The 27608-nt window shown below is 40.7% G+C and overlaps 2 protein-coding genes and 2 pseudogenes across 3 annotated transcripts in view; 2 read left to right on the forward strand and 2 right to left on the reverse strand.

The window, feature by feature from the left end:
- LOC148720548 (uncharacterized) overlaps positions 1 to 4142 on the forward strand; it is a 6387-nt gene extending 2245 nt beyond the window's left edge. The window contains exon 1 of the mRNA XM_088737643.1: positions 1 to 4142. This exon is cut by the window's left edge and continues 2245 nt beyond it. Within this exon, the coding sequence (XP_088593769.1) occupies positions 1 to 4142 (4142 nt within the window).
- Positions 4143 to 9967: 5825 nt separating this feature from the next.
- Positions 9968 to 26282, forward strand: LOC148720549 (neural cell adhesion molecule 1-like). 2 transcript variants are annotated; one of them, XM_088739814.1, is made up of 5 exons: positions 9968 to 10333; positions 10421 to 10783; positions 15498 to 15782; positions 17920 to 18216; positions 25068 to 26282. In XM_088739814.1, exons 1-5 carry the CDS (start codon positions 10276 to 10278, stop codon positions 25163 to 25165), a joined length of 1101 nt encoding a protein of 366 aa, XP_088595940.1. In that variant the 5' UTR covers positions 9968 to 10275; the 3' UTR covers positions 25166 to 26282. The 2 variants fall into 2 exon arrangements, with proteins under 2 accessions (XP_088595940.1, XP_088595941.1); XM_088739815.1 differs by having other exon boundaries at positions 25071 to 26282.
- LOC148720550 (uncharacterized) lies at positions 18299 to 19463 on the reverse strand (annotated as a pseudogene).
- Positions 19462 to 24076, reverse strand: LOC148720551 (uncharacterized; annotated as a pseudogene).
- Positions 26283 to 27608: the final 1326 nt, after the last annotated feature.

Raw genomic sequence — 27608 nt, forward strand, 5'->3', positions numbered from 1 at the left:
ATCAAGATGACCCCAAAGTCAAGGTCAAGGTGTACGCCCTACTGGACGAACAGTCAGACGCATGTTTCATAAAGGAGTCAACGCTAACAGCCCTTGGCGTGGATGGCCCTAAAGTGGATCTAGAGCTTTCTACCGTACTCGGTCAGAAAACCATCACAAGTAAAAGGGTAACTGGACTCGCAGTTCGCGGAGTCAACGAAACGACAGAAATCACTCTTCCAAGAACGTACACTAGGAACGTGATTCCTGCTAGACGCAGTCAAATCCCTAGGCATGATACCGCTCTCAAGTGGCCTCACCTGGAAGGCATCGCCAGTCAACTGATGCCTCTTGATACCGAAGCCGAAGTGGGCCTGCTGATAGGAGCCAACTGCGTTCGAGCGCTTAAACCACACCAGGTGATCCTCGGAAACGATGACGATCCGTACGCAAAAAGGACCGCACTTGGCTGGGGAATCATCGGCAAAACCAACGTGCGAAGTCAGGATGAAGGCACCGACGACGTCAGAGACGATGTTTTCTGCAACCGTATAATCGCCTGCGAAGTTCAGCAAGAAATTCAAGCAATGTCGAACAAGAAGACATGCCACTTCGCCCTGAAAACGCAAGTAAAGGAAGTTTTAAGTCCACTCCAAATATCCAAGATGTTCACACTTGACTTCAACGAGCGTGCAACCGAAGAGAAATCCCTTTCCTTTGAAGACAGAAGGTTTCTAACCATAGTGCAAGAAGGTATCCATCAAAGAAATGACGGACACTACGAGATGCCCCTCCCTTTAAAGAATAATAGCGCTGAGCTGCCCAACAATAAGGAATTGGCGTTAAGCCGCCTCATGAAATTGAAGCAAAGGTTGAAGAGTGATACTCAATACCGAAAGGACTACGTGGACTTCATGCAAGACAACATTAAGAACGGGTTCGCAGAGAAAGTACCAAAGGAAGAAGTCTCCGATAAGAGCAAGCGAGTCTGGTACATTCCACATCATGGAGTGTACCACAAAAGGAAACCCGGGAAAATAAGAGTCGTATTTGATTGCAGCGCCCTGTATCACGGCTTCTCCCTCAATCAGCAGCTTTTACAAGGTCCAGACCTCACCAACAATCTTATAGGGGTGTTGTGTCGATTCCGAAAGGAACAAATAGCCTTCATGTGTGATATCAAGGCGATGTTCCACCAAGTAAAGGTCGACGGCATTCACCGCGACTACCTCCGATTCTTGTGGTGGGACGATGAGAACTTCGACAGCAGTCCAGTTGAGTACCGAATGTCTGTCCACCTTTTTGGTGCAACTTCCTCCCCTGGATGCGCTAATTTCGCCCTTAAGACCACTGCAAATCAATATGAAAGTGTTTGTGGAAAGGAAGCAGCCGACTTCATAAGGAAGGATTTCTACGTCGACGACGGATTGAAATCGGTCGCAACGGTCGAACAAGCAAAGAGTCTTATCAGCAGCACCAAGTTATTGTGTCAAAAGGGAGGCTTCCACTTACACAAATTCACCTCAAACAATAGCGAAACTCTCAATTCTATCCCTCCTGAAGACCGAGCCACCGACAAAAGGAATCCCAGTCTCGTAAGCAACGACCCAGCAATAGAACGCGCATTGGGTGTTTACTGGTGTATAGAGACCGATACACTTCAGTTCCGGATTGTACTAAAGGATAAACCACTCTCAAGAAGAGGAATTCTCTCTACAGTTAGCTCTATCTACGACCCCCTCGGCCTGGTAGCCCCTGTTATTTTGCAAGGCAAAAGTATCCTTCAAGAACTGTGCCGCGATGGAGTTGGCTGGGACGACAAAGTGCCTGAAGATATTAGACCAAGATGGGAGAGATGGCGTTCCGAACTTCCCGCCCTAGAGAAGTTGAAAGTGCCAAGATGCCATAAACCGAACGAATTTGGAGAAATTAAGACAGTGGAACTCCATCACTTTTCCGACGCCAGTCAGAACGGATATGGACAGTGCTCATACCTTCGCCTGACAGATAGTAACGATCGCATTTGCTGTTCGCTCGTAATGGGTAAATCACGCGTAACCCCATTGAAGCCCGTCACTACACCAAGGCTCGAGCTAACCGCGGCAGTCGTCGCCTCTAAGATAGGCTACGTCTTACGTAAAGAGCTAGAATACGAAGAAGTGAAGGAAACGTACTGGACAGATAGCAAGACGGTCCTGGGTTATATAAATAACGATGCAAGAAGATTCCACGTCTTCGTGGGAAATCGAGTACAAGAGATTCGCGACAAGACATCGCCAGAACAATGGCACTATATAGGAACAAAGGAAAATCCTGCCGACGTCGCCTCTCGTGGTTCTAGTGTGCAAGAATTAATCGGCAATAGCTTGTGGTGGAACGGCCCAGAACTTCTCTGGAAGCCTGATAAAGATTGGAATCTCACCGATGCTTCTCCTGAGATCTCACCTGATGATCCCGAAGTTAAAGGGGTTTCCGTTCTAGCGATACAAGCCCGGAAACCATGGTCTGTCCTGGAACGCTTAGAATACTTCTCCAGCTGGCATCGTGCCAAGAAAGCTGTTGCTGTTTGCCTTCGCCTCCAAGAGAAGTTCCGACACGCGAACAATAAGGAAGTTAAACAAGATTCCAGTGATTCGAAGTCAAGTAAATACATCCCTGTCAACGTCGAGGAATTGCAAAACGCCGAGGGCGAAATTATTAAGACTGTTCAGAGAGCAGCCTTCCCCGAAGAAATTAGTAGAATGAAGAAGCTGAACGTCCAAGAGCAAACGCGCGATGAGAAAACCATCACACGCGGAAACAAGGCTATGAAGAAGGCAAGCTCTCTCTATCAACTGGACCCGTTTCTCGACGCAAACGGAATACTAAGAGTGGGTGGACGAATTAGACGTTCAAGCCTGTCGTATAGTACGAAACATCCCATCATCCTTCCAAGGAAAGGACACGTAACCGAGTTAATCATCTGCCACCACCACCAGAGGGCCGAGCATCAAGGTCGCGGAATGACCCATAACGAAATAAGGTCAGCCGGCTACTGGGTGATTGGTGGAAGTTCGGCTGTATCGAACCACATCGCGCAATGCGTAAAGTGCCGGAAATTGAGGGGAACTCCCCAAGACCAAAAGATGGCCGACTTGCCAGAGGACCGTCTCGAACCTGCCCCTCCGTTTACATTCTCAGCGGTAGATTACTTCGGTCCGTGGTATGTAAAGGAAGGTCGCAGAGAACTGAAACGCTACGGAGTTCTTTTCACGTGTTTGTCCTCCAGAGCCATCCATCTTGAAGTCTCAAACAGCTTGGCCACAGATTCTTTCCTCAACGCCTATCGTCGATTCGTCGGCCGTCGCGGCCCAGTGCGCCAATTACGATCAGATCAAGGTACAAACTTCATCGGCGCAATGAACGAACTCAAGCAAGCTGTCAAGGAATTGAACCACGAAAGGATCAGAGAAGAGTTGCTCATAACCAACTGCGATTGGATAGAGTTCAAACCGAACGTACCACATGCAAGCCACTTTGGCGGAGTATGGGAGCGCCAGATAAGATCAGTGAGAAACGTTTTGGCATCGCTACTAGAGAGCCACGGGATCCAACTTGATGACGAGTCTCTAAGAACCTTTATGGTGGAAGCGGAAGCTATCGTTAATTGCAGGCCACTCACCGTGAACACCATAAACTCCTCACGGAGTCCCGAGCCACTCACTCCCAACCATCTATTGACCATGAAGTCAAGGGTAATTATGCCTCCTCCCGGTGATTTCAAACGTGCAGATCTCTACCTGAGCAAGCGATGGCGTCGCGTCCAGTACTTGGCCAACGAATTTTGGAATCGATGGAGGAAGGAATTCTTGCAGTCGTTGCAGCCAAGGAAAAAATGGATTGCAGTCAGAAGAAACCTACAAGTGAACGATATCGTGATTGTGATAGACGAAAGTTTGCCAAGGAACCGCTGGAAGCTTGCTCGTGTCCACGAAACCTTTCCCAACGATGACGGTCTGGTCAGGAAAGTTAAGATGGCGATTGCTACAGAGTGCCTAGACGATTCAGGCAGACCTACAAAACCGACTGCCTACCTGGAAAGGCCCGTCCAGAAAGTAGTCCTATTACTGCCTTGCGATCGAGTTGCAGACCAGGGAATCCCCACCGAGGAGCCGCAACTTTAAAGGGGGCAATAATGCTCTCCGAACTCTCATAGCATAGAAAGATAATAAGTAAAGAACAATACATGACTGATTAGGTTTGTTTCGTTTCGTAAATTGTTGCCAATTTAGGGGAGCCATGTGACGTTTGTAAGGTCCGTTCATTGCGTGACAGAAATTAGATATGCGCAATAACGACAAGGGCAAGGCTCAGAGTTCGATTAAAACGATTTAAGGTCTCATCCTTGCGCTAAGAGGGAAAAGAGGTATGATGAAATATATTTGATTTAAGTTTGATCTTCCCATTTATTAAGTCATATGGAACACGAATCTTAACTGTAAATCGTCGATTGAAATTGTGTTGTTTCATGTTAATATTCGTTCCCACGTGGAGTTCATTGCATTGTCATCTTGTCTAGTATTTATCGAACAGTTCTTATAATTAATTTGTGTCCAATTAGTGTATTGCTACCGTTTTGTTACAGTTTTTACGTGGTATTAAACATTTTACGAGTCAAAACCGTGAACGTATGGTTTCCTAAAAGCTAACGTCAACTACATGTAGTCTGATCGTCCGGGTGAGTGTAGTCCTGAGAAGGACTGTTGTCGGTGGTAGTGACTGACGTTTCGACAACCTGTGCGGAAGTCATCATCAGAGTCAAGTGAATGATTGTTGTCAGTAGAATGTTCTTATTCCAGTTCGTGTGAAATGATCGGTTGGCTTTGCCGTGATGTTATTGGCTGTAAGACTTAAGTGACGTAAGTCGGTCGTGATTGGTCTGTTTCGATCTGTCGGTAAAGTTAGGTCGTTCTTTTTCGGTCGTTTGTGATGTTTAGGTCGTGAATGAGTCGCTTGTATGGAGCGGGTAGTTGTTGACATCTGTTTAGGGGAGTCTGTTCTAAGTTAGTAAACCAGCTTTCCAGAGTCAGTCGTTGAAAATAGTCAGTGCTGTAGGTTAGGCATTGCGCAGAGTCCCAGTCAATGTTGTGGTTGGTAAGTCGATGGTGTTCAGCAATGTGATTGCTGACATCACCTTTTCTCGTCGCCCGTCTGTGTTCAGTCAGTCTTGTTGTGAGGTTTCTGCCAGTCTCACCGATGTAGGAGGCTTGGCAGTCGGAACAATTGATCTTATAAATCGTTCCCTGTCTGTTCCTCGGTTCCTCTTTGTCTTTAACGTTGGTTAGTAACTGACGTAGTGTGGTGATGGGTTTGTGGGCGACGCGGATATTGAAGGGTAGTAAGATGCGCGAGATGTTTTCAGACATGCCTTTTATGTACGGTATGGTTGCTGTAAACACTCCACGGATAGATAACGCTGTTCTCTACTCTGATGATATCTTCCGCTCAATTTGTTGAAACGTCAGCTACTGCGGTCGCTGACAACTTTTCTTTGTAGGACAACACCTGTTAGAGTCAGTAAGAATCCTTGGTTTTCTCTCTGCATAATATGAATTGCCTTTGTTAAAAAGAAAAATATGCTTGACAAAGACAGCCAGTCAGCAGTAATTAGTTGATCACCCGGACGATCAAACTACACCTTCACATGTTACCCCCGGGTTCAAACCATTTACTGCAGTAATTAGTAAGTTACCAGGACCCAACCTCGTTCCCAGGGCCTTTTACCCGTAGTTGGGGGTGGAGTTGGGTGTAGGGCGGGAAAGGCTCTGGGAACGAGGTTGACCAGAACCGTCTAAGAAGGGGGTTTGACAGGGATCTGCTTGTCAATCAATCAATCAATCAACTTCATTTAACGAGGGTAACACGGGACAGTGCTTCAACTGAGTAACTAATGGCCCTCAAACTAAATTTGTAAAACAAAGTTAAGTAACAAAATACATGTTGTAAAGAAAGGAAGTACAAGTGTATATATGAATAGGACTAACAATAGTAAAAACTATATTACACTTAAAAAAGTATTCTTACAATGAATAGCTACAAACTATAATTACAATAAGAATACAGCTGGGATATGTCGAGCGAAAGGAAGGTTATGAAATGTTGGATTAGCATAAAACTGTAAATAAAATTAAGTTTCAGTTACGCTACAATGATCAACGTCATTGTATCTGGTTAAAAAATGTGTGTAAATAGCCTTTCTAGATGAGGTTACACATGTTACTTTCTTAAGGTTAATAGGCAGAGAGTTCCAGAGCCTGGTTGCGGACACGTTAAAGGTTCTCCCTCCCTCAGATACACGATTATATCTGGGGCAGACGAGGTTTAAGGCACTGTACCGCCCACTGCGTGTGTGTAAATCTGCATTGAATTTAAGAAGGTCATACATGTAGCTGGGGCAGTTTCCTTGAACGCGCTTAAGGACTTGTGAGCACTTATTGATTTTAGCTTCATCATAAAATGGGAGCCACCCTAATTTATTGTTAAGTTCAAAACGCCGTATTATGCCTCACTTCTGCACATGACTCCCTGGTTATGATTCTACTTCAGTCAAGATACCTTGACCAGTTTAACTCGGCCTTCAATAGCCAATATCTGATTGTTAATTCTTCCTTTCTAGTTGCTACACGTTTCCTTGCAAATCAATCACGAGAACTCGGTTTTAGATCAAAATAACATCTACACGGTAAGTTTGAGTATTCTCATTCCCTGTTTGCGGAATATGTATGGATATCATCGGAAGAAGTTACAACTTAATTGTAGAAGTTAAAGGCAATCCCAGGGTTAATTGCAAATAGATACTAGATGCCATACAGTGATAAAGTTCACTTTTTTCACAACGTTTCTCGACGAAAGCACGTTTCGGCCTATTTTTGGATAAAGTATTCCATATTTTCACAACAAATTACAAATTTCTGCTTGGATCTGGAAAAAAATCACAGGTCAACGGAATCTTCAAACGATTCCGCTCTTAAAGATGTCTCTTTTAGACGCTGGATGAATAAAGATATTTCAAAAAATGGCTAAATGGTTGTCAATATGATTGGTACTCCAATATTTCTAGGTTTCTTTAGTCTTGTGCCTAAATCTTTCACAGCCATGCGGTTGTAATTCAGTTATTTTTTCATGGTGGTTTCTCTAATAGAGTTTTTGTACCCATTGGTATCCATAAGTGTAGATGGGGAACGGGGTGGGTTGTTCAGTTTTGACACGGCGAGCTTAAGGTCCCTGCAGCTTTCAAGCACGTCGGTTGGTCAGTTATAACAACGGGGGGAAAAATTGACAGAGGTTTCCATTTTTAACTGCGAAATGTTGTCTAATAACTCCGAAAACTAAAGCTTGGTTAATCCCAATATCCTTTCATATCCGCAAAAGATTAATTTTATCGCTGAGCAGATCTTTTTCAGCTTACTAGCGGTTCTCTACCAGTCGAGAATTTGTTCCTTTGGCTCCATACACCTGTGTGCGTTCGTTATCTTAGGTAATCCGGCTGAATGAGCATATGCGCTAATAACTAGATAAGAGGGGCTAGCAAGAGATTATCGCAACAACCACTAAAAAACGCCGTGGGTTTTCTTCGGCCTTTTGAATGGGTTGAAATTTCAATAAAATTTATCTGAGTTTAGACTAAATAATTGGCAATTCAGTGTTTATATTAACAGCAATTTAAGATAAACTCATACAAAGCTGTAGTTCTGCGATAATTGTTTACCGACAAAATTGATCAAATTATTTATTTTAAGACAATTTCGCAATAACGCGCACTTTGATTTAGAACTCCCAGCTTTGACGATGAAAGTATTTTCTCACCTGTTCGAAATTGAAACATGTCTATTTTCCATACGTTTCAGTCAGTCACTGATGCCAAAGCCGGAAAGAGAGGTCAAACTCGAGAAAAAGGGCATCTTCTATTCAATGCAATAAGTCTGAAGCCAAGTTCTTGAAGTGTCTCAGATATGTTCAACATAAGAATCATTGCTATTTAATCGCAACTCGGGAATTTCAAGTTGCTCACTATAGCATGGATTACCATAATGAGATATCTAAAAATCTAAGGTGTAAAAACTAGCTCTTGCCGATGGAAATAGCTGCATGGATCACTCTAAATCTGAAAATAATGCAACACGTTTTGTCAACCAATTCCTCATTCGTCTATTGATCTCACCGAAAGAAAATCAATGACATTTCTGCTAAAGATTCTTTGATATCGTAAGTAACCACGGGTGGCGCATGCCTGATATCAGCAGTTTTTTATTTGCAAATAAAATTTTTTGCGCGATTTCGGATCGTAAAAGAACTGTGCAATAAGAACGGCTGCACGCCAAGCGAGCAGTCTTGATCAGTTTCGTTTCAGAAATGTAGTTTTGTTGGAGTGGTTCTTGACAGATGATTAAGGAAAGCTCCAAGTGTACCACGGCGGAAATCACGAGAAAAAAAATGTGACCATCTTATGCCCGCAACACCGGGTGAAGCGTTACTGGTGAGCAGACTTCAAACGGTTTTTCTCAGTGTAAACTTTACCAGCAATCAATCAAAAAGACCTAAGGTTTGTTTCCCTTCGACATCTAACAGAGAATGATCAGTTGAAGACAAGTAATTTCTCTTTGATCAAGAAAGTCTCCTACTCGTTTACGGCCATTTTTTCTAAACTACACGTCAATCTCGAATGGGAAAACTACCATACTTTTCTTGTATCTCCGAAACTTAAGTTCTTTCAGCCTCATCAGTTCATACCAGCTGCCGAAGTGACTAGGTCAATCCACTCAGTTATAATATTTCACAAATATGGTTATTTTTACTTAGCTCTTTATATATTGAGACCTTCAGATTGTTATGGCTTTTTCTGCATGTTTATTTCGTTTAAAAAACTATGTTCAATATTCCTTTTGAATGGTTTGCGCAAATGGCTTTCAAATGACATATCACTGCTGCGAAAGGTAGATGATTTCGGCGACGAACTCTTTTCAGTTAAATCAAGCCAGTAGAATGTACAATTTAATCTCAATAAACCGGAATAATGACCATTTGTTTTATAATCAGAGATACCCTAGCTAATAAACACTACACCCGATTACTTGTTAGGGGAATGCCACGAATTTCTTACAATCGAATAGAGTTCCTTTAATTTTTTCTCACGATGTGATGTTGAATTTTTTGACTGCATACACGTTTCCCAAATTTCGCCCATCTTTTGTTTGAATTATATATTACTTGTGGAATATGATAAAACGGATGAGAGAACATAAAAATTAATCGATATAGAGACCCTGATCACTTATAGAGCTTACAATAATTGTAAAACGTTTTTAGTGAAAAACGCAGTGCATGCAAACATTTTCCTCGCAGGCCATCTTACAAACATGATCTATTATGAATAATAGTCAGTTTTTTTCTTGTCAGCCAAAGACTTCTTCTAAAAATAAACTCTATGGTTTCATAAGAAGAAAAACACTGTCATTAGGATATTCATAAAACTTAGTGACTATCCACTAAGTGGGTATTTGCTTGTGTTATGCACAAGCTATAACATCATAGACGTTTTTTTTTTGTTATTAAAACAAGAAAGGATATTAATATTAACTCACTAATCCTGTTGCTTGCCGAAAATTAATCCGAAAGCTTCATTTTCTCTCTTAAAAATTCAGCACTTCATAATGTGGTAGACCCTTTTCGCACCTTATATAGAGGTTTAAGACTTAAAGCTTCTTTAATTATGTGACTTTTTCGTTTTTAACTGTAGTCATTTTGTTCCCTCTGTTGATATTGCTTTTAAATGAAGCCTAGCGTTTTCTAGAAATAGAATATGATATTCTTAAATTAATCTTCTTTCTTTGTCAGCAGCCTCAATCGGCATTTTTCAAAAGGCAAACTCACAAGGGCTGCAGTACATTCGGAAGGAAAATCGAACGTCAGTCTTCTAGTTGTTTCGATTTACTTCTCGTGCGCAAAAAAAAACCCCGTCGCGATTGCGGTTGACAACCACGTGACTCGCGTTGTATAAAGAGCGTGCCACGAGTCATGTGTTTGAAGAAGAAAACCATGAAACCTCTTACGAAAGAAGTGTGATCGATATTATCTGATGACCATGTTTTGGAATAGGCCTTTTGGTGCATCTGTCTATAACAAGGTCATCTCTCTGTTTTAAGATTAGCGTACTCTTTGGTGTTCACTTCGCGAGCCGATAATCAAGGCGAAATTGGCTGGACCGTTGGCCAGTACCGTGTGTTGTTCTTAGCGTGCTGTGCACGGGGAAGTTGTACAATGAATTCCTTTGTCTGTTCTCAAATAAAGACAATTGGGTTGTTCGTTACGTTATTTGGTAAGTCAAACGGTAAATTATCAGTAAGAACTTCGAAGGGATTGTGACTGAATTTATTTTGTTTTAATTTTTCTGATCATCAACTAGCGTATGCTGCGAGTGAAGACACAGTTTACTTTTCTACTAAACCCAAAGATAAGGAGATATTTGTTGGCAAGGATGTGCAGTTTGATTGGGAATATGTTGTGAAAAACGTGCAAGATGTTCGATTCGGGGTTGTTGTCGGAAACAGAGATGTGGCCTTTCTAGTTAAGACTAAGAACGGAACTATACAGAACAACCTCTTGGAAGACGTTGGATGGGTTCGGAACAGAGTCGAGATCGTCCCTGACAAGCGAGCGAGTTTTAAGATTAGGAATGTTGAATTGGAAGACTCCACGACTTTCTTTTGTCAAATCAAATATGGAATTGGAAAGACCGAAACCGATGCAGTGAAGCTGTCCGTTGTTGGTGAGTACAATGCAAGGAATTTTCCTTATTCTCCGGTTATTTGGACTTACGCGCGCGTAATTTGAATTTTTTTTTGGTCAGCGCACAGGCTTACCATCTTAAATATCTGTGGTTTCGGGTTTCTATGGTAATGGGTTCCTGTGGCATTTACATAACCGTTATCAATGAAGTTCAAATGTATTGCCTCTAGAGTCTGTCCCTAGTAATTAGTCTTCAAGAAAATCAACTCCGAATAAAGATTAATAGTTTATTACCTGTTTGGAAGTGTTTTTTTTCTGCCAGAAAGTCTCAAAATCGCTCGTTTGGGGCTTTCAAACTGAGTTCGGCGGTTAATTCGGCTCGCTCTTCCCAGCGAAGAAATGCGACATTAGGAAGGCAGCTTAGGCCTCCAGATCCCACACCACCCTCGTATTCGAGACAAAAGTGTTTTACCTTGTAGGTCTTTTTTTCTCACCGAAATTCAACAGGCCACAGAAGGATTATCCAGCTGTTACGGTGACTCGGTTTTGAATCATTCCATTCAACGGTTTACGAGAAAATGAAACGCAAAGTCGTAGATTTGGAGCTGGAGCTCTTCTAGGATCCGGACATGAGGGGTCATCAAAGAAATTCCAAACATGAGCTTCGGTTATCGTATCTAACACTCAAAGGGTTTTCCTGGGAATGTGGACAAAAACTTTCTCGATTCTTATTGGTCGATCTTGGCTTACGACATCTGCCAGAAATACAAAGTAGCGCCTTTGGAGTTCCGACAGAGGATACAATTTTTCATATTTTTCAGATTTTTATACCTCGGATGAGGTGGCTGGGTCCGAAATTTTGAAGACTGATTACTAGGGACAGATTCTGGTGGCAATATATTTGAACTACATTGATAAGGGCACAGGAAGCCATTACCATAGAAACCCGAAACCACAGATATTTAAAATGGTAAGCCTGTGGTCAGCGTTTCAGATCAGAAGTAGTCGCGGAGGATATTCAAAACAGTCTTAAAAATGTGTAAATTAATATTGCCTTAATGACAGAGTGAATTTCTTTTTGAACATAGTAAACGGCCGTTGATTTTCCTAGTTTCCTTTTTCGAAGAAACCGAATATTGTACAGGGTGATAAATGGCTGTAATGTAGCGGCGAGTCCCTAGAGATATAAATGAACAGATATAACTTATTATTCAAATGGATCAAGTCTGCATCATAATCGTTTTATTAGTGACTTCTGGAGAAGTCCCAATTCCGGTAAACAGGCCAGACCACATCACCGTAATCTCGTGAGTGGGTTCTTTAACGTCCCCTGCCTAACCAAATTAACTAATTAATAGATGCAGAAGACGGGACCTACGGTTTATTCGTCCTTATCCGAGAAGACTAGAATGTCTATCCATTTCTTGACATTATAGAAAGGTAGCGCATTCTCCTCAGTTATTTTAAGACCTTGAGTGTTGGTCCGGCCGGGGCTCGTGCCATCGACCTCGACCTCCCGCACAACAGTCCAGCGCTCTAACCAATTGAGCTAACCGGCAAGCGGTTAGGGAACTGGGAAGCGGAATTAGCAAGTTATTAATTGCATCGAACAAGAAAAAATTTTATTTGTTTGGATTCTAGCCCGTAACTGACTGTTCTGTTGATATGTGGACAAATCTATTCTAAATGCACCTATTTGGACAGGCTATATTGGTAGTAGAACATTTCATGGATATCGCGTTCGAATTAGCAAGTTGTTAATTGCATGCCGGAGCAAGAAAAATTTTTATTTGTTTGTATTATAGCACGTAAGCGACTATTCTGTTGATATGTGGACAAATCTATTGTAAATGCACCTGTTTGGACAGGCTATATTGGACGTTTGTTCGTCAAGGAATTTTATTTAGGAAACGTTTTTATGTTTGCGTGACTTTCAGTTTAATTGTTCTACCATTCTAGTGCATTCTAATATAAAATGAACATGAGAATGACAGCAGCTGTTCGCCGATTTCTAACCTTCGCGAAGCGATTCTAGTTCTGGATTAGCATTTCCACATGCGTCAAAGTTTTTCTTCGAACAATTTTAGACCACGAACTGTCAACATCGTATTTTATTTGTGATACATTCAGATAAGGATCAGTTTGCTGTAGTTTGCGGTGTCTTCCGTTTTGAGACCCAACCGTGAAAACGTTTTTCCTAAAATGTTGTTTTTATTGCTTTTAATTTTTTTTTTGGTAAATCGTTCCATTAAAAGAACTGAAATAGATGTTTTCCTCCGATTTGGCAATTAAAAGAAAATTGCCCTCTGGCCAACTTTTCTTGAGGATATGGGTTCTGTTTATCATGGCATTTGGCTATCTCATTTTATCTACATTATAATTCTTCGTATATGTAATTTGTTTCTTCCATTTTCTGATGACAGGGGCTCAAAACCCACAAATTTGACTCAGTCATGAAATTGTAATTTTGTAACTTCAATACACATTTTTTTTTTTGTAAAATCTGTTCTTACAAACATCCCTTGAAGCTTATCTATGACTTCTGTCGAAGAAAGGAGAAAATTACGACCATTGGGTTCACCAAAAACCCAAAATTGAATATTTAAGTTCGATATGAAAGTTTGTCAGTATAATCATTTTTTTTGTTCTGATGAATATTTATACAAGTTTTGTGTAATTTTGTTCTCAATTTTGGTCAAAGTGCTGTTCTTTTGCCTATCTTTCTAAAGCCATCTTAGGGGAAAATATTTAGTGAAGCTAAGGATCATTGTAAAAAAAAATGATGAATAATGATGTTTGTTTGAGGCAGAAAGGAAGTTGAGTGAGACTGCTTTCGCAATCATGGTCAAAACCAATTAAAATACTATATAATTTATTATGAAAATTATAGCATTTATGGGAAATTTTAATAAACGTAGGTTTTGTTTTTCTTTTTGGCAACTTGCGCAATAAAATTGTGTGGTAGAGGGACTTTCTATGTAGTAAATTGTTACATGATTGTCTATATGTATCAGATAGAATATTTTCTTGCTTTTAACTACAAAAACCTCAATCTCTTCACCAAGATGAGCCATCATGAAAGTTTGATTATCTTCATTGAAAACCTTAAAACCATCCTCATACAAAAATTTTATTGAGACTACACAGCTGGAAAGAAATATATTTTATACCAGTAGTAATAATTATTTAGTGTAAAAAGGAAGTGGTTACTTGAGAATACATGGAGACACTAACTGAAAAACATTTAATAGTGAAATTAACTATTAATATGATCATAGGTTAAAGAAGATAAATTTCTTTATGGTATGCAACTGGTAGAATGAGCGAAGTGAAAGAATTTTTACTGTAGAAATTGCGTTTGGTGTGTAAATTGTGAAATGTTGCTTTTGGTCAGCTTTCTATTGTTAATGTCTTCATTAATGATTAAAAACCATTAGCTTGCATTTTCTGGTAGGTGAATATGACTACAGATAAAAGACATTGATTCATACAGACTCTCATCGTGTCTTAAATTAAACACTTTCTTTTTTCACTTTTTTAATAATCTCTTTACCACCATAGCTATATTTTAGTCAGTCAAAACTTTTGACCACAATTTTCCAATAACAGCTTAAAACCTTGAGGGAATGAGTTTTAACTGTGGTGAATCTTCCATAGAACCCATAATAGTTTTTATCTCTGCAACCTAAAACGTGTAAAATAAAGATTCGCTATCAATCATGTTTGAACCTTGTAATTACACTCAGAGTGACCAGCATCTAATTTCTCCCTGCAGTCTCATTGAATGTCATGGTTGAATCAAACTTAAAGGTCATTCTAACAGAGAAGTGATTCCTTTCTAGAGAAGCTTTTGATTATCAGCTATCAGTTCCCCGATAAATGTATATAGAACAGTCAGGAGAATATGATGTCAGGCTGGATAGGGTTTCCTTAGGCCAAAGATTAACCTCAAAATGATTCACTGTTCAAAGACTGTCTTCATGTGTGCTTAGAATCTTGCTAATAATCCTTCTACTCCTCTTAATTATCACATATTTTAGTAATTCTTGTTACAGTCTACCATACAATTCCTGTGGAGAATTTGGTGGTGGATCAAAACTTATAATCCCCTAATTACTATTTTCCTTTATTCTCATGACTTGTGTGCTTGATATTGTACTGATATTGTGAGGAGAATTTCTGTAATGGTCACTGATGGGAAGCAAAGGCGCACTAGGGCTGCTTGAGAAGCTATTTGAGATGGCCATTTTACATCAACTCAGTTGATGAAATGACACTTATCTTTGAAAGATTATTTCTCTTTGGAATCTCAAAACAAACTCTTTGTCGTAACTTCAAAACTCTTTCTCAATAGTGGGGGTAAAAAGTGAACAGTTTTTGGAACATAGCCGTGTTCTCCTTTACAAACAGTAATTGGTAAAATTTACCCCTGTGGTACATCTTTTTACTGCCTAAAATTGCTTGTAATTCTTGAAAATTTGACAGGAAAACTGAGGGATTGCTGACCACCAGTTTGAAATTTTTTTTCCTGTCATGTTTAGAATAAGGGAGAATAATGACGTAGTGTACAATCAACAACAGCAACAACAAGAAATTCATTTTTTATTTACTTAACAATTAAAATACATAATAATAATGTAAAAATTCCTACCTGCAAATTGAAATAGCAAAGCTATAATTGTGTACTTGGAAATCATCTCCTTTTAGCTCCTGATTGTTACAATAATTCATGCTTTATTTTTGTCATATTCTAGATCTCTTGATAGATGAGGCTGCCTCTGACACCAGTGAAGAGTCTTGGCTAAACCACAAGATAACAGTAGTTTGTGCAGTAAAGATTCCAGAGGGCCACAAAGCAACGTTCTCATGGATGCACATTCCATCTAACAGGACAGTACCCAAGAGATTGCATGATGACACAGGTAGCAAAAGCTACCTTACAATGATCACCAAACAAGATGTCAAGTTTGAGACGCTGCAGTGCCGAGCTGAAAACCGGGCCACTGTGAAGTACCATAAAATCGATATAAAAAAGCTGAGTATGTATTATGAACCTTGAAATCCCCAAGATCATGGTATCAATTCTCCCATCTGTCTGTCTTTCAGTTTCTAGAATTTTAGCTCTGAGAATCTGGTATTACCCTTATTTGTACTTAATTTTGCCATTTTGGCAAGACAGTTTCATGGGATTCAGTTTCATTTTTGGGATTTCAAAAGGCCAATTTGAGGATAGGTTATTAAATTCATGGTTCAAGGATTCTTAACTTCATTTTTTTTTTCATAACCTCCAGTTGTTGAAATGTTACAAGAAACTTGTGAATGAGAACTACAAGAAACCAGTGAATGGCAATTTTGAGGACTGCACAAAAGATATTCTATGGAATGTGCACATGAGTCTTGTGATTTAGATGAAGATGATTATCGTATTTACACGTGTATAACGCGCGCCCATGTATAATGCGCACCCTTGTTTTTAACCTAATTTATCAGAAAAAATGTTTTTCACAGTAGAAAAGACAAGTTAATATATTCGCACAATTATTTATTAAGACAACAAGAATAAGAAATTTACCATATCGTTAACATCAATATCTTTTGCCACCTAGTTGTTTATGACATTATTGATATCAAACTTTAGGACTTCAAGCAAGGCCTAGCTAATTTGACGATTCCATGGCCCGGTAAATATTATGAGTGAGCAACAATATGACCGAAAAGTATCGAAGATTTTGTGTCATGTCCACAGGCGGACTAGGCTCTGTCACAGGCGCCTCTGTCACAAGTTCTTTGACAGTGGATTATTATAGAGTTTGTATAGTGGTTTAGCTGGATTTGCTTTCGAGCTCCGTAAATATAAAGTTGTGTGAAATAATAAAAGAAATAAAGTCTTACCTTCATACAGAGTAGTCTGTGCTATTCTTGTCGCGATTTGAGGCCGTTTTGCTGTGTTAGTGCTAGGACATTGAGCTGAAACACAGCAAAACGGCCTCAAATCGCGACAAGAACAGCAGACTACTCTGTATGAAGGTAAGATTTTATTTCTTTTATTATTTCACACAACTTTATATTTACGGAGCTCAAAAGCAAGTCCAACTAACCACTATACAAACTCTTATAATAATCGCCATATATCCATTGTGAAAGAGCCTGGGCCACGAGTATCATATCGTCATATTTTTAGAATTTTCAAATTAACGCTATCCAATTTTCTGGCCGTATAGACAAACAACAATAGAACCACGATGAATTCCACCGCGTGTGCTTGCTTCACATAAGAAATTGGCGCGTTTTTGCTTATAACAGCAAATCAAGTACTGCTTTTCAATATATTTCTTGGTCGCTTTCGTGCCTCCCATTGAAAAATTCCATGTAACATGAGATCTCTTCACACGCGGCCAAATTTGCACATTCCCTCTGAAATCTGATCCACGTGCCTGTTTGCACACTTGCGAAAATGTTAAGCGAATTTTATCTTTCCTTTTGATTTTAGAGTAAAAACTTAATGTCCACCTATAATTTTTCTTTGAAAATAAGTTATTTAATCAAAGCTTTAAATGTGTTACTTTTTCTGTTGTGTTTTTAACGTATGCAAGTTAGGACGTGCGTGAGAAAAGTGCGCATTCTACACGGGTAAATACGGTATTACATTACACAAGATACATGCAGAACTTACCTGTAAAACTGGTCAATAATTTTGATGCATAGCCTGTTGTGGTTTTTTATTACATATTAATAATTTTTTTCTGTGATTTGAATGTTCTTACAATTACACACGTGAGCATTTTTATTTGTTGGTCATCAATTAATTTGCAATTCTTTACAATCACAAAAAAACACGAAATTAAGTACCAGTAAGGAAGGTTAAACATGATATTTCAGCTTGAAACGGTATATGAGAGGGAGAAATTCCTTTCATACGATAAGTTAAATTATAATAATATATCAATTTGGACTCTGGTTCTTGATGTCACCATTAACATCATTTTGCTTTTGTATCATGTAAAACAAATAGATTCCATTTGGCGGAATTTCAAGCTTTTGGGTTACTTGTGGGTTTCTAATCAGCGGTTGGCTGAGAGTCTTACATGCAGGTTGTAAGCTATCAATTGATATCAGGGAGGAAATCTCTCCAACTATCAACCCAAGTGTACCCATGCTTTTTTGTTGTTATTGTAGGTCCACCTTCATCACCAAGAAACCTTAAAACACAAAGACGATTTGACCAGAAAAGTGCAGAAATTTATATCCAACTTAAATGGGATCGCCCTTCGACAGATGGTGGCACAGAAATCAAACAATACATAGTCCAATATGTGGCTGAAGGTCTCCCATGGAAGTCACCAAACACAGCCAAAACCACAAGTACAGAGTATAGTGGCCTGAGGCTTCCAAATGGAAAATACAATGCAAGAGTGAGGGCACAGAACAAAGCAGGTCTAGGGCCACCTTCAAATGAAGTACTTATAGGTCTTGGTAAGTTTCTATACTTGTGACTCTCTTTATTTAATATTTACCGAAACAGTGCGGTACACTCGTCGCTCACTTTCGCGTCCACTCGAGAAATACGCCTTAAATTAGTTTTATCTTTTCTCTTTTAATGTCCTCCACTTTCTTACACTTAACGGTCAGTAAAAACTACGCTCTTCTCCAATTACAGCTGTCAATCATACCGAAAGTTAAGAGTCACACCATTTCCGGTCACGCTCCCCTAAAAATCAACTCTGTAAATTTTTTCTCTCAGATATGGGACCAGTTCTTAGAACTCTAAGTCAATTCAAGTGCTAGATTCACGGTCAGCAATGAGCTTGATTTTCGCTCTCACATCATTTGCTGCCCTTCTATTCAGTACCCTTCTGATGGGTTCTTGCGCTTCAACCTCGTTCCCCTCTGCTGATTCCTTGCAACAACTTCTTATATCGAGGGGGCATACAAGCTGAAGTGGGCGTCGGATCTTGTTTTCGTTGAGCAGTAGGACAACTCCCCTCACAACTACATCTCTTCCTTTGACTTGTTGAACCACCTTTCCTTTCTTCCATTCCCCTCGGTTCCTGTTCTCACCTACCACTAAGACTATCTCTCCTATCTCGGGCACTTGTTGCTTGTCCTTCCTGTTAACTCTGTGTGCCCCCATGAAGCTGTAGACATGCTCTTTCTGCCAACGACACCATACGTGTTCTCTGGCGTTCCTTTAGACGTCTGTGCAGCTTGGTAACTTCCTCCTAGTTTATTTCAAAATCCGCTAAGTCAGGAGCGTCTTGGCCCCACATGAGTATGTTTGGCGTCAAGGTTTGTGGTTCGCCCTCGTCACTCTCAACGTATGTTAGGGGTCGGTTGTTGAGGTGCTTCTCGATGTCCATGACCACCGCTTCAAGTTGTTGAAAGGTGAGATGCGTGTTTCCTAACGTTTTGTATGCTGTTTTCTTGACTTCCTTAATAAGCCTTTCATACATGCCTCCCCACCAGGGAGATTTAATGGAGAGGTTAAACTGCCATGTAATCTCTTGCTGCGCGAGGAAATCTGGCAACCTCTCACTGTTGCGAATCCTCTTGATCCATGTTCCCGTTGCCTTAAATGTTGCGGTGTTGTCTGAAACAATTCGCTCAGGTCTCGTTCGTCTTGTTATGAAGGCATTTAGCTTCCTTTGGAATTCCTCGGCAGTTTGGGTTCTGGTCAATTCCAGGTGTACCGCTCTTGATGTAGTACAAGTGAAAATCAGTATCTATGTTTTCTCCTCCCTTGTCTTATTTCCTTGGTACTTCAGCGGTCCTGCGAAATCCATACCTACGTACTGGACAGGCCGACTGACCTTAGTGCGAGACTCCGGAAGGGTGGAAGTGATTGGCGCTCCAAATGGCTTGCAATTGGTAGAGAACACCTTCCATACATTGCAGTTACGTATCCCCTTCTTCACCAGGGTGCGGAGTCGAGGTATCCACCATTCTTCTCTCAAGGTTAGTAGTATGGAAAAGGGGGTATCTAGGACAATATATGGAGGCGTGCTGTTTCGGTCTTCGTCACGTGCCTCACGATGCTCCTAGGCACAGTTACACTTTTCAACTGCTTCCTCCACTTGGTCTACTGTTTCCATAAGGGATCTGAATTTTTTGTATTCCATCCGTTTTTTTCATCACACGCCTGCCTATAGATCCGTTTTTCCTCCACAGTAGTCGGTGACAATATGCCAAGGGAGTCGTAAATGCTGCCTAGGTGGCTGAGAATAGTTTTGTTGGTGACCTGCTCTTCTTCAGCGTGTCGTCGAATAGTTAATTCAAGCGTGTCGTTTTCTTTGTCCCAACCGAGTCCAAGTATCTTGCTTGGATTAGTCATCCCGTCACTCTCTATTTCTAGACTCCCATTTGTGTACTGGGAACCTTCACAGCATGAAAAATCAAATTTACGTGAGCGTAATGACAGCGTAAAGTCAGCGTATAGTTTAATTTTACACAACTTTACGCTTCCTTTACTCTACGTAAAGTTCAGCTTTACAGCACCTTTACGCGTAAATATAAAGCTGACGTAATGCAACACCAACTTTACGTAACACCTTTTTGTTTTGCGTAAAGCTTGTGTAAACCCTACTTTAAGCTTGTGTAAAGCTAAAATACAAGCTCCTTTACGCCAAATATATATGTACATAAACACTCTGGAAACGTTAAAAATGCCGGTAAATACAGCGGTAATCGGGAAATTTTTCTTCCCAATTTTTTGTACTTAAGATGTGAATTTTTCCGCAGCACCGCCATCATAACTGATGAATACGAACCATCCACTTGATATGGCTCTTACCAGATGCACGGCCAAGTTACTCATGTAGTACTAGTCGTGAACGATTATTTCGGCCTTGGTAGGGCACATCAGCACGGCGTAGCCAGCAAGGTCTCGTTTCCGCTCTCAGTTTGAGTTCAACTTTAAAATATAATGAGGTTGATGTAAGCACCCTCTCTAACCGCCAGCTCCACGTTAAACATGTGGTAGCTGTTGAGAACTGTAAAACAGTTCTCTCATGGCATGCGTATGGCATGCAAAAAATTGTAAAAAACACTAATGACAGCACTAAAGCACACGCACAATCCCTAGGTACGGCTCATATCGTACGTATGCGCACAACCATATCACCCGTGAAGTGGCAGCCATGAACAGCTGTTTCGCCCTTGTTGTGGCTCATTAGCATGGCATAGCCAGCAATGTCTATATTTGCATACGTAAGCTTTTGAACGAATCAATTGCAGTCTTCATCAAGTTTTAGTGATGGAATTGAATGTTATTGACATACAATAAGAATACATTTACATACCGACCTTAATATGCCTTTACGTGGGTAGTATAAATTTGATCTTTAGGAGTACTTTAAGCGACGATGTAAACAAGCGTAAAGCTGATTCGACACCTTTATGCTAGCTTTAAGTCAACTTTACGTACCGACCGTGTAAATTGATCTTTAATCACCTTTAAACAACTTTAAATACAAGCGTAAAGTTGGTCATTCAACTTTAAGCAAATTTACGCCATATTTACGTTTTCGTAAAGCTGCATTTTCAAGCTGTGAGCTTGCCTCCTCCAATATCTGGGTGGATTCTGATTTGAATCTTTCCATTTCTTCTAAACCTTAACCAGTTTTCATTAGGTTATCCACATAGGTGTTCTCCCGCAGCATTTGAACAGTTTCCCAGACCTCTTCTGGTTGTTGGTTGTAGTGATGCTGTAAAGTGGCTCCTAGTATGAATGGGCTTGCCTCTGCTCCGAAAGGTGCTGGCGTGAATCGGAAGTGTTCTTCTACTCCATCTTTCTTGAATAGGAGGCGGAATCGGTATCTCGGTCTACTTCCTTTATTCCAATTTGTAAGAACGCTTTTTCTATGTCCCCACGTAAGACATCGGTCGACATTCTCGCCCTGATCAGTATGTCCCACATGAGAGGCTGTAAGGGCGGTCCTCTATACATGCAGTCATTGATACTGTTCTCGAGGTAGTGAGGTTTTGCACTTGCACAGAACACCATCCTGATCTTTGTAGTAGTTGCATCTTCTCGAATCACTGCCTTGTGTGGCATGTAGAATACACGGTCCCCTGTTGGACGATTGGAAACCTTTTCAATGACTCCGCTTTCTTCCTGGATCACTATAATCTTCTCATACTCTTTCTTTAGCCTTATGTTCTGCTCTAACTTCTTGTATGCTCTTTGTAGGCTTTGTCTGCTTTGTGTCTCGTTTTTCTCCGCTAATTTCCGTCCTGGGATCCAGGGAACGTTGACTTCGTATCTCCCATCTGTCTTTCTTGAAATTTTCTCAACGAACTCCGTGTGTACGTCCAGCTGGGAGTTTTATCCCCGATCTTCTACTCCTAACACTTCCAGACTGTACAGCTGCTCGTAATCGCTTGACTCTCTGGTGAATAAGCAGTCACCTGTGCACAATAACCGCCATGAATGACCCACCCTAAGGTCGTCCCCTCGACTTTTGGTTGTCCAGGTTTCACTTAAAAAACATCTTTCGTTTCAATTCGGCAATAGGTACTGTCTCCCAGGATCACATTGATTGTGTTCTTAAATCTCCCGTGTTCTTATAGAATCTTTTGTCTTTTGTGTGGTCGAATTTCCATTTCAAGGAGCATAAGTCTGGTCTTCGAATGGTCGTGAAATCTGCCATTTTTGCTCCCTTGACTTCGATTCGCTCTCTCGCCTTCCCATCCATTGCATCTATGGTTAGGTCGAAAGTAGGCATGGATTGTCTCTGCGTTCCGCTCAACGTGACGATTTTCCGGGTTTCGTGATGTACCGGGCTCAACTTAAGCCTGTTGATTGCTTCCGCCGAGATGAAGTTCCTTCCAGATCCCGTATCTAAATACGCCCATAGTGTTTTTCCGTCGATCTTAACAGGGATGATAGCTGGGAGTGTCTCCTCGGTCGACGGCGTGTACACGGTGAGTAGAGGATTCTCGTTTTTGTCACAAATGCTTGTGTGGTGTTTCCCTTTGCACTTGAAACAGCCACGGCTTCGACATTGTTGGCTAATGTGTCCCGTTCTTCCACAATTGTAACACAATCGGCTATCCCTTAAAAACTTCTTTCTGCTCTCTAGTGTCTTGTACGTTTCGCAACGTTCTCCCCGGTGGCTTTGTTTGCAGTAGACGCAGGCGGGTGCTATTTTCCTTCGATATGAGTGTGGTTTATCCTCTCCTTCTGCAGCATACCGGAGTCTCACTTTTCTTTGGTTTTCTCGAGCGGATTCAGGCTGTTCTTCCATTCTGTTCCTCTTCAGCCATCTCTGTAGGTTGTTTATAAGATCCTCCATTCTCCAACTCTCCCAATTGTCATGGATCCGTAAGAGGTCGGGTTTCACGTGTGGCAATTTGTTTAGTGTGGAGATCACGAACCCTTGTAACATGTCAGCTTCCCCCATCGTAACTAGCACGTCAAAGTTCTTGCTGAGACTTTCGTAAAATTCTTGAATTCTTATGAAGTGTGTTCCATTAACACTTGGAAGATTTACAATTTTTTGAATGTGGGCATTTATAACCAGCTTGTTTTGGCCATACTCCGTCTTCAGTCGTTCCCACGCTATTTTGTAACCGACCTCGCTGGGCTTTAAATTCCCAATCGTTTTTCACGTACTGCAGGCGTTACCATCTCCAACAGATAGCCAAATTCCTCTTCAGGACTGATTGGTTTGTTGTGGATTCGCGTGACAAACATGTTTTCGAACCTAACCCACTCGATAGGTGTTCCTTTGAAAGGTGCGATCTTCAACTCGGGAAGCCTTGCGTGGGTTGCTTTGGCCGCTGTTTCCATCTTCAACTTTTGCTCTGCCACGCGTAATTCAGCCCTGAATTTCTCCTCCCAGAATTCTTTCTCTTGTTGTTGGCGTTCTCGGGTCACGCGTTCCTCACGTTCTCGTCTGGTCTCCAAATTCCGTCCCTCAATTTCGTCGTCCTTTCGCCTCTTGATTTTCCAACAGTTTCTCGGAGAGCTTGCTCTTTTCTTGTAAAAACGGAGAAAACCCACTCTTTTTGTACTTCTTCCATTGTCGAACCTATCGAGGTGAAATTCCAGAATCCAGCTTCATGCCTTCCAGTTGTGAAATAAGATCCGTGATTTTGTCGATTATGCGCGTTCCTTGTTTTACGGCAATTTTCATCTCTAAGTAATCCCCACACTCTATGAGCACATCAGCCGACTCTAGGTAGCATTTTAACTTCGTAATCTCCTTCTCTATGTTTCCTTCAAAGCGTTCTATCTCCTCTGAAGGTTGTTCTCCTTCCAACATGGCGCAATTTTTTCACTGTTTCAACCACGCGGTCAGCCAATTTTTTTTCTCAAACAATGTAAATTCCCTTGTCATTTCTCCGCTGTTTCCCGAATCCTGGTCACGGCACCACAAATGTACCGAAACTGTGCGGCACACTCGTCACTCACTTTCGCGTCCACTCCAGAAATACATCGTTTTTATTAGTTTTATCTCTTCTCTCTAAATGTCCTCCTCGTTCTTACACTTAACCCTCAGTAAAACTACGCTCTTCTCCAATTACAGCTGTCAATCACACCGAAACTTAAGAGTCACACCATTTCCGGTCACAATATATTCTTTTTTTTATATTAAATTTTTATTTGCCATTATTTATACAATAATATTACTACGATTTACAATAATTGTACCCTGCGAGCAGAGGCCAGCTTCGATCTTCCTAGATTACTCCTCTTCCTGACTAATCTAGGAAGATCGAAGGGCCTCTGCTCGCAGGGTACAACAATTGATAAAGAAAACAAACAAAAAAACAACTAACTGATAAAACATTAATATTAAAGCAAACCCAATGAAAACCATTAACCAATTGACCTTTAGGAGTCTACCAGTGTCTAATTTCTCCTTGTAATGTCACCCCTGAATCCACACCAAGAATCACACATCACGCATCACATATGATCATCGCACATCAAGGTCACAAAAATAGGGGCAATGATCACCCACTCAAGCAGCCCTTAAGCGACAAACAAATTCTCCATGTCAGCACCTTGGAAAATATATACTTTTTTTAAGAGAACAGTAGGGAGAATATGCATACTGATGTTAGGGCATAGAGGGCCGGCTAAGGCTGGTAAAGTTGGTTTCCCTCATAAGTAGTGCAAGGTAAAAAGTATAGATAACAGATACAAAAGAAATAATGCGTTGCCAGCCATACAATAGTCTTTGGAAGAATTTGTTTGCCCTTTTTCTTCCAGGAGTTAAAAAGGTTATCAGCAAATTAAACTGTTAGGGAAATTAGAAGACACTAATTTTTTATTTATATCAGTATGATTGTCTTAATTCATGTTAAACTGTTTCTTTCAGAAGACTTTAAACCCTCACAGCTACCAATTTCTGGCAGTTCCAACATGCGCTGTCCAGAGAGATTACTCCTGCTCTCCTTTTTGGCATGTTTCTTGTAGCATGTGGCTGATGTGTTAGGATGTTACAGAGAACCTACCTTGAGGATCCTAAATGTTTGTTTTATCAATTAGACAAAGAAAATAGAGTAATTGTAAGGAAGAACACCCGGAGAAAACTGTTAGTCAACTCACAAGCAACAGTTGGCCGACAGTCAACTGACAGTAGGCCGATAATCCCATTGGACAAACTACCTTGTTAGAGAGATAATAGTGCAGCAGAAATGTTAGTAAAAAAAAGTGATTCACAGAGGTTCATTAATGTTTTCAGCAGGAAGGCAACTGGTTTTTACAGGAAGGCAAAACTTTAACTGAACTTCTCTGTAAGATAAACTTTCCTCTAGATGATCAAACCAGGTGGGTAAAACCATCCTCATAACCAGTCAATTTGCCCAGCTAGTGCCAGGCCCTAAATGAAACACTGGATTCAATGTATGCAGAGTAAGATCAGCATCTACAAGTATAAGCATCTATAAAAAGTAAAAAGTATTGTTTTGGATGTTAATTCTAGGGTATAATTATTGCCATAAAATACATAAAAATTTTTGCAATGGCCAATTTGTGACCTGTCAGTTATCTGTCGGCCAACAGTTGGCCAACAGTTGATAGAGGCTAGAGGGGTGATGTTCTTCACAATTCCGGACAAACTGAAAGGCACTCAGGTTTTATACACACACATATCATGCAAAGCAATGATCCTCACAGGTGACCTGTATACAATATAATACGATACAATGTTCTTTATTTCAAGGGGGGAAATACATGATTAACCCAGTAAAGAGTTTTCTAACACATGGCCCTATAAATACACATACACATAATTGTTGAGAGGGCAATTTATACATAATCGTTGAGAGGGCAATCTATACTCAAATGAAATGACCCCAAAGTTCCCCTCCCTCCCCCCCTCTTCTTATACTTGTAAATACAAAATATGTACAGTGCAGATGTAAGTTTTGAATCAGATCAATATGTTTGTTTGGTGGCATGGATAAGTATCAAATTATGGGTTTCTACTCTCACTGTACTTGTCCTTTTCACCTGAAACACTATAAAAATATTGCATTGAGATTTAACTGGCCGATGCAGTGCACCCATATAAATCTTGAAGTTTATCTGAGATTTGCATCACTGCAAGTCTTAACCTTTGCTCACAAAACTGAAAGGGAATGCATTGACTAAAGCTTTTTTTAGTGACTTTTTAGTGACTTTTTAGTGACTTTAGCAACTGCTACTTCTCCCTTTGTTTCTCAGTGGAAAGCATGCTAACAACGGAATTCTTCAGAGCACCCCAAGGCGTTTCACAAAAGTTACCATAGGGGGGGATTCTTCATGGCGGCAGCACTGCGGCTTTAGAGCAGTGTTCCTGTAAGCATTAGATCTGCTTGCACCAAAAGTGATTTTAAACGGAAACTTTCGTTTCATCCGGCGCAGGCTAAAAGCCGAAAAAGACAGGTAACATGAGTTTTCTAAAGAATTCACAGACGGGGCAGAAACTGCACCCCCCAACTACTTGACCATCATTTGTACCGTCGTGCGGAGCAATGCGTTGATTATCTAACCTACAATCTGCCCAACAGTCAGCTGTATTATTTTCTTCATTGAAATGAGCTAATCCATCTGCTAAGCAAACGTAGTATTCTCTGTCATTTTCTGCAAAATGTGCAAGTATAAAAGTACACAGAGGGTTTGCAAATATCGGCGAAACGGTTGTTGTATAGACCACTTTCATAAATGGCTGCCGAATTAATATTCTTTTGTTTAAATATAAATTAGCCCTTCTGGCCTCGCTTGAGATAATGTATTCTTTTGAATTCTGTACTGGAGAACGAGGCTAGAGGGGCTAATTTAAATTTAAACAAAAGAATATTAATCCGGCAGCCATTTATGAAAGTCAATAAAGGCTGATAGTTTCTAAAGAAACTGTTTGGGGCTGCGTCGGTGGGGGTAACGAAATAATTTGGATATATCAACAAAGTTGAAATGGTAAATTGGCCACCGTAACGATTACAAAAGCTGACGTTTCGAGCTTTAGCCCTTCGTCGGAGCGAATAGAGGAATTGTGGGTTGTGTGTGCTTTTAAAGGCAGAAAATGGAGCTACGTTATTGGTGGGAAGATGGCAACAAGAAAAACACATGAATAAATTAGTGGAATGAAAAGCGTTCGTTGATCCCTGTGGGATTTAGACTGCCAGTTTGAAAGATGAGCTTTTGTTCAAGAGTTTTACGGCTTTCCGTGCTACCTAAGTGTAAGGAAAGACCGCAGATTGCCATATGTTGCTCAGAATGATTAGGTAAATTAAAATGTCTAGCGACTGGTTTCGATGTGTTCTTGTCATTCCTTTCCACGTCTCGAAGGTGTTCGCGGAATTGGTCACCTAGTCTTCTGCCTGTTTCGCCGATGTATGTCTTTTTGCAATGAGTGCAAGTTATGCAATAGATTACA

The sequence above is a fragment of the Stylophora pistillata genome, chromosome 11 (assembly GCF_964205215.1).
Source record: "Stylophora pistillata chromosome 11, jaStyPist1.2, whole genome shotgun sequence".
Classification (NCBI taxonomy): Eukaryota; Metazoa; Cnidaria; class Anthozoa; order Scleractinia; family Pocilloporidae; genus Stylophora; species Stylophora pistillata.

Coding starts and splice junctions, on each gene's coding strand:
- LOC148720549 (XM_088739814.1), top strand. CDS start 10,276: ATGAATTCCTTTGTCTGTTCTCAAATAAAGACAATTGGGTTGTTCGTT. Junction 15,783..17,919: donor AATCGATATAAAAAAGCTGA/GTATGTATTATG, acceptor TTGTTATTGTAG/GTCCACCTTCATCACCAAGA. Junction 18,217..25,067: donor TGAAGTACTTATAGGTCTTG/GTAAGTTTCTAT, acceptor TGTTTCTTTCAG/AAGACTTTAAACCCTCACAG.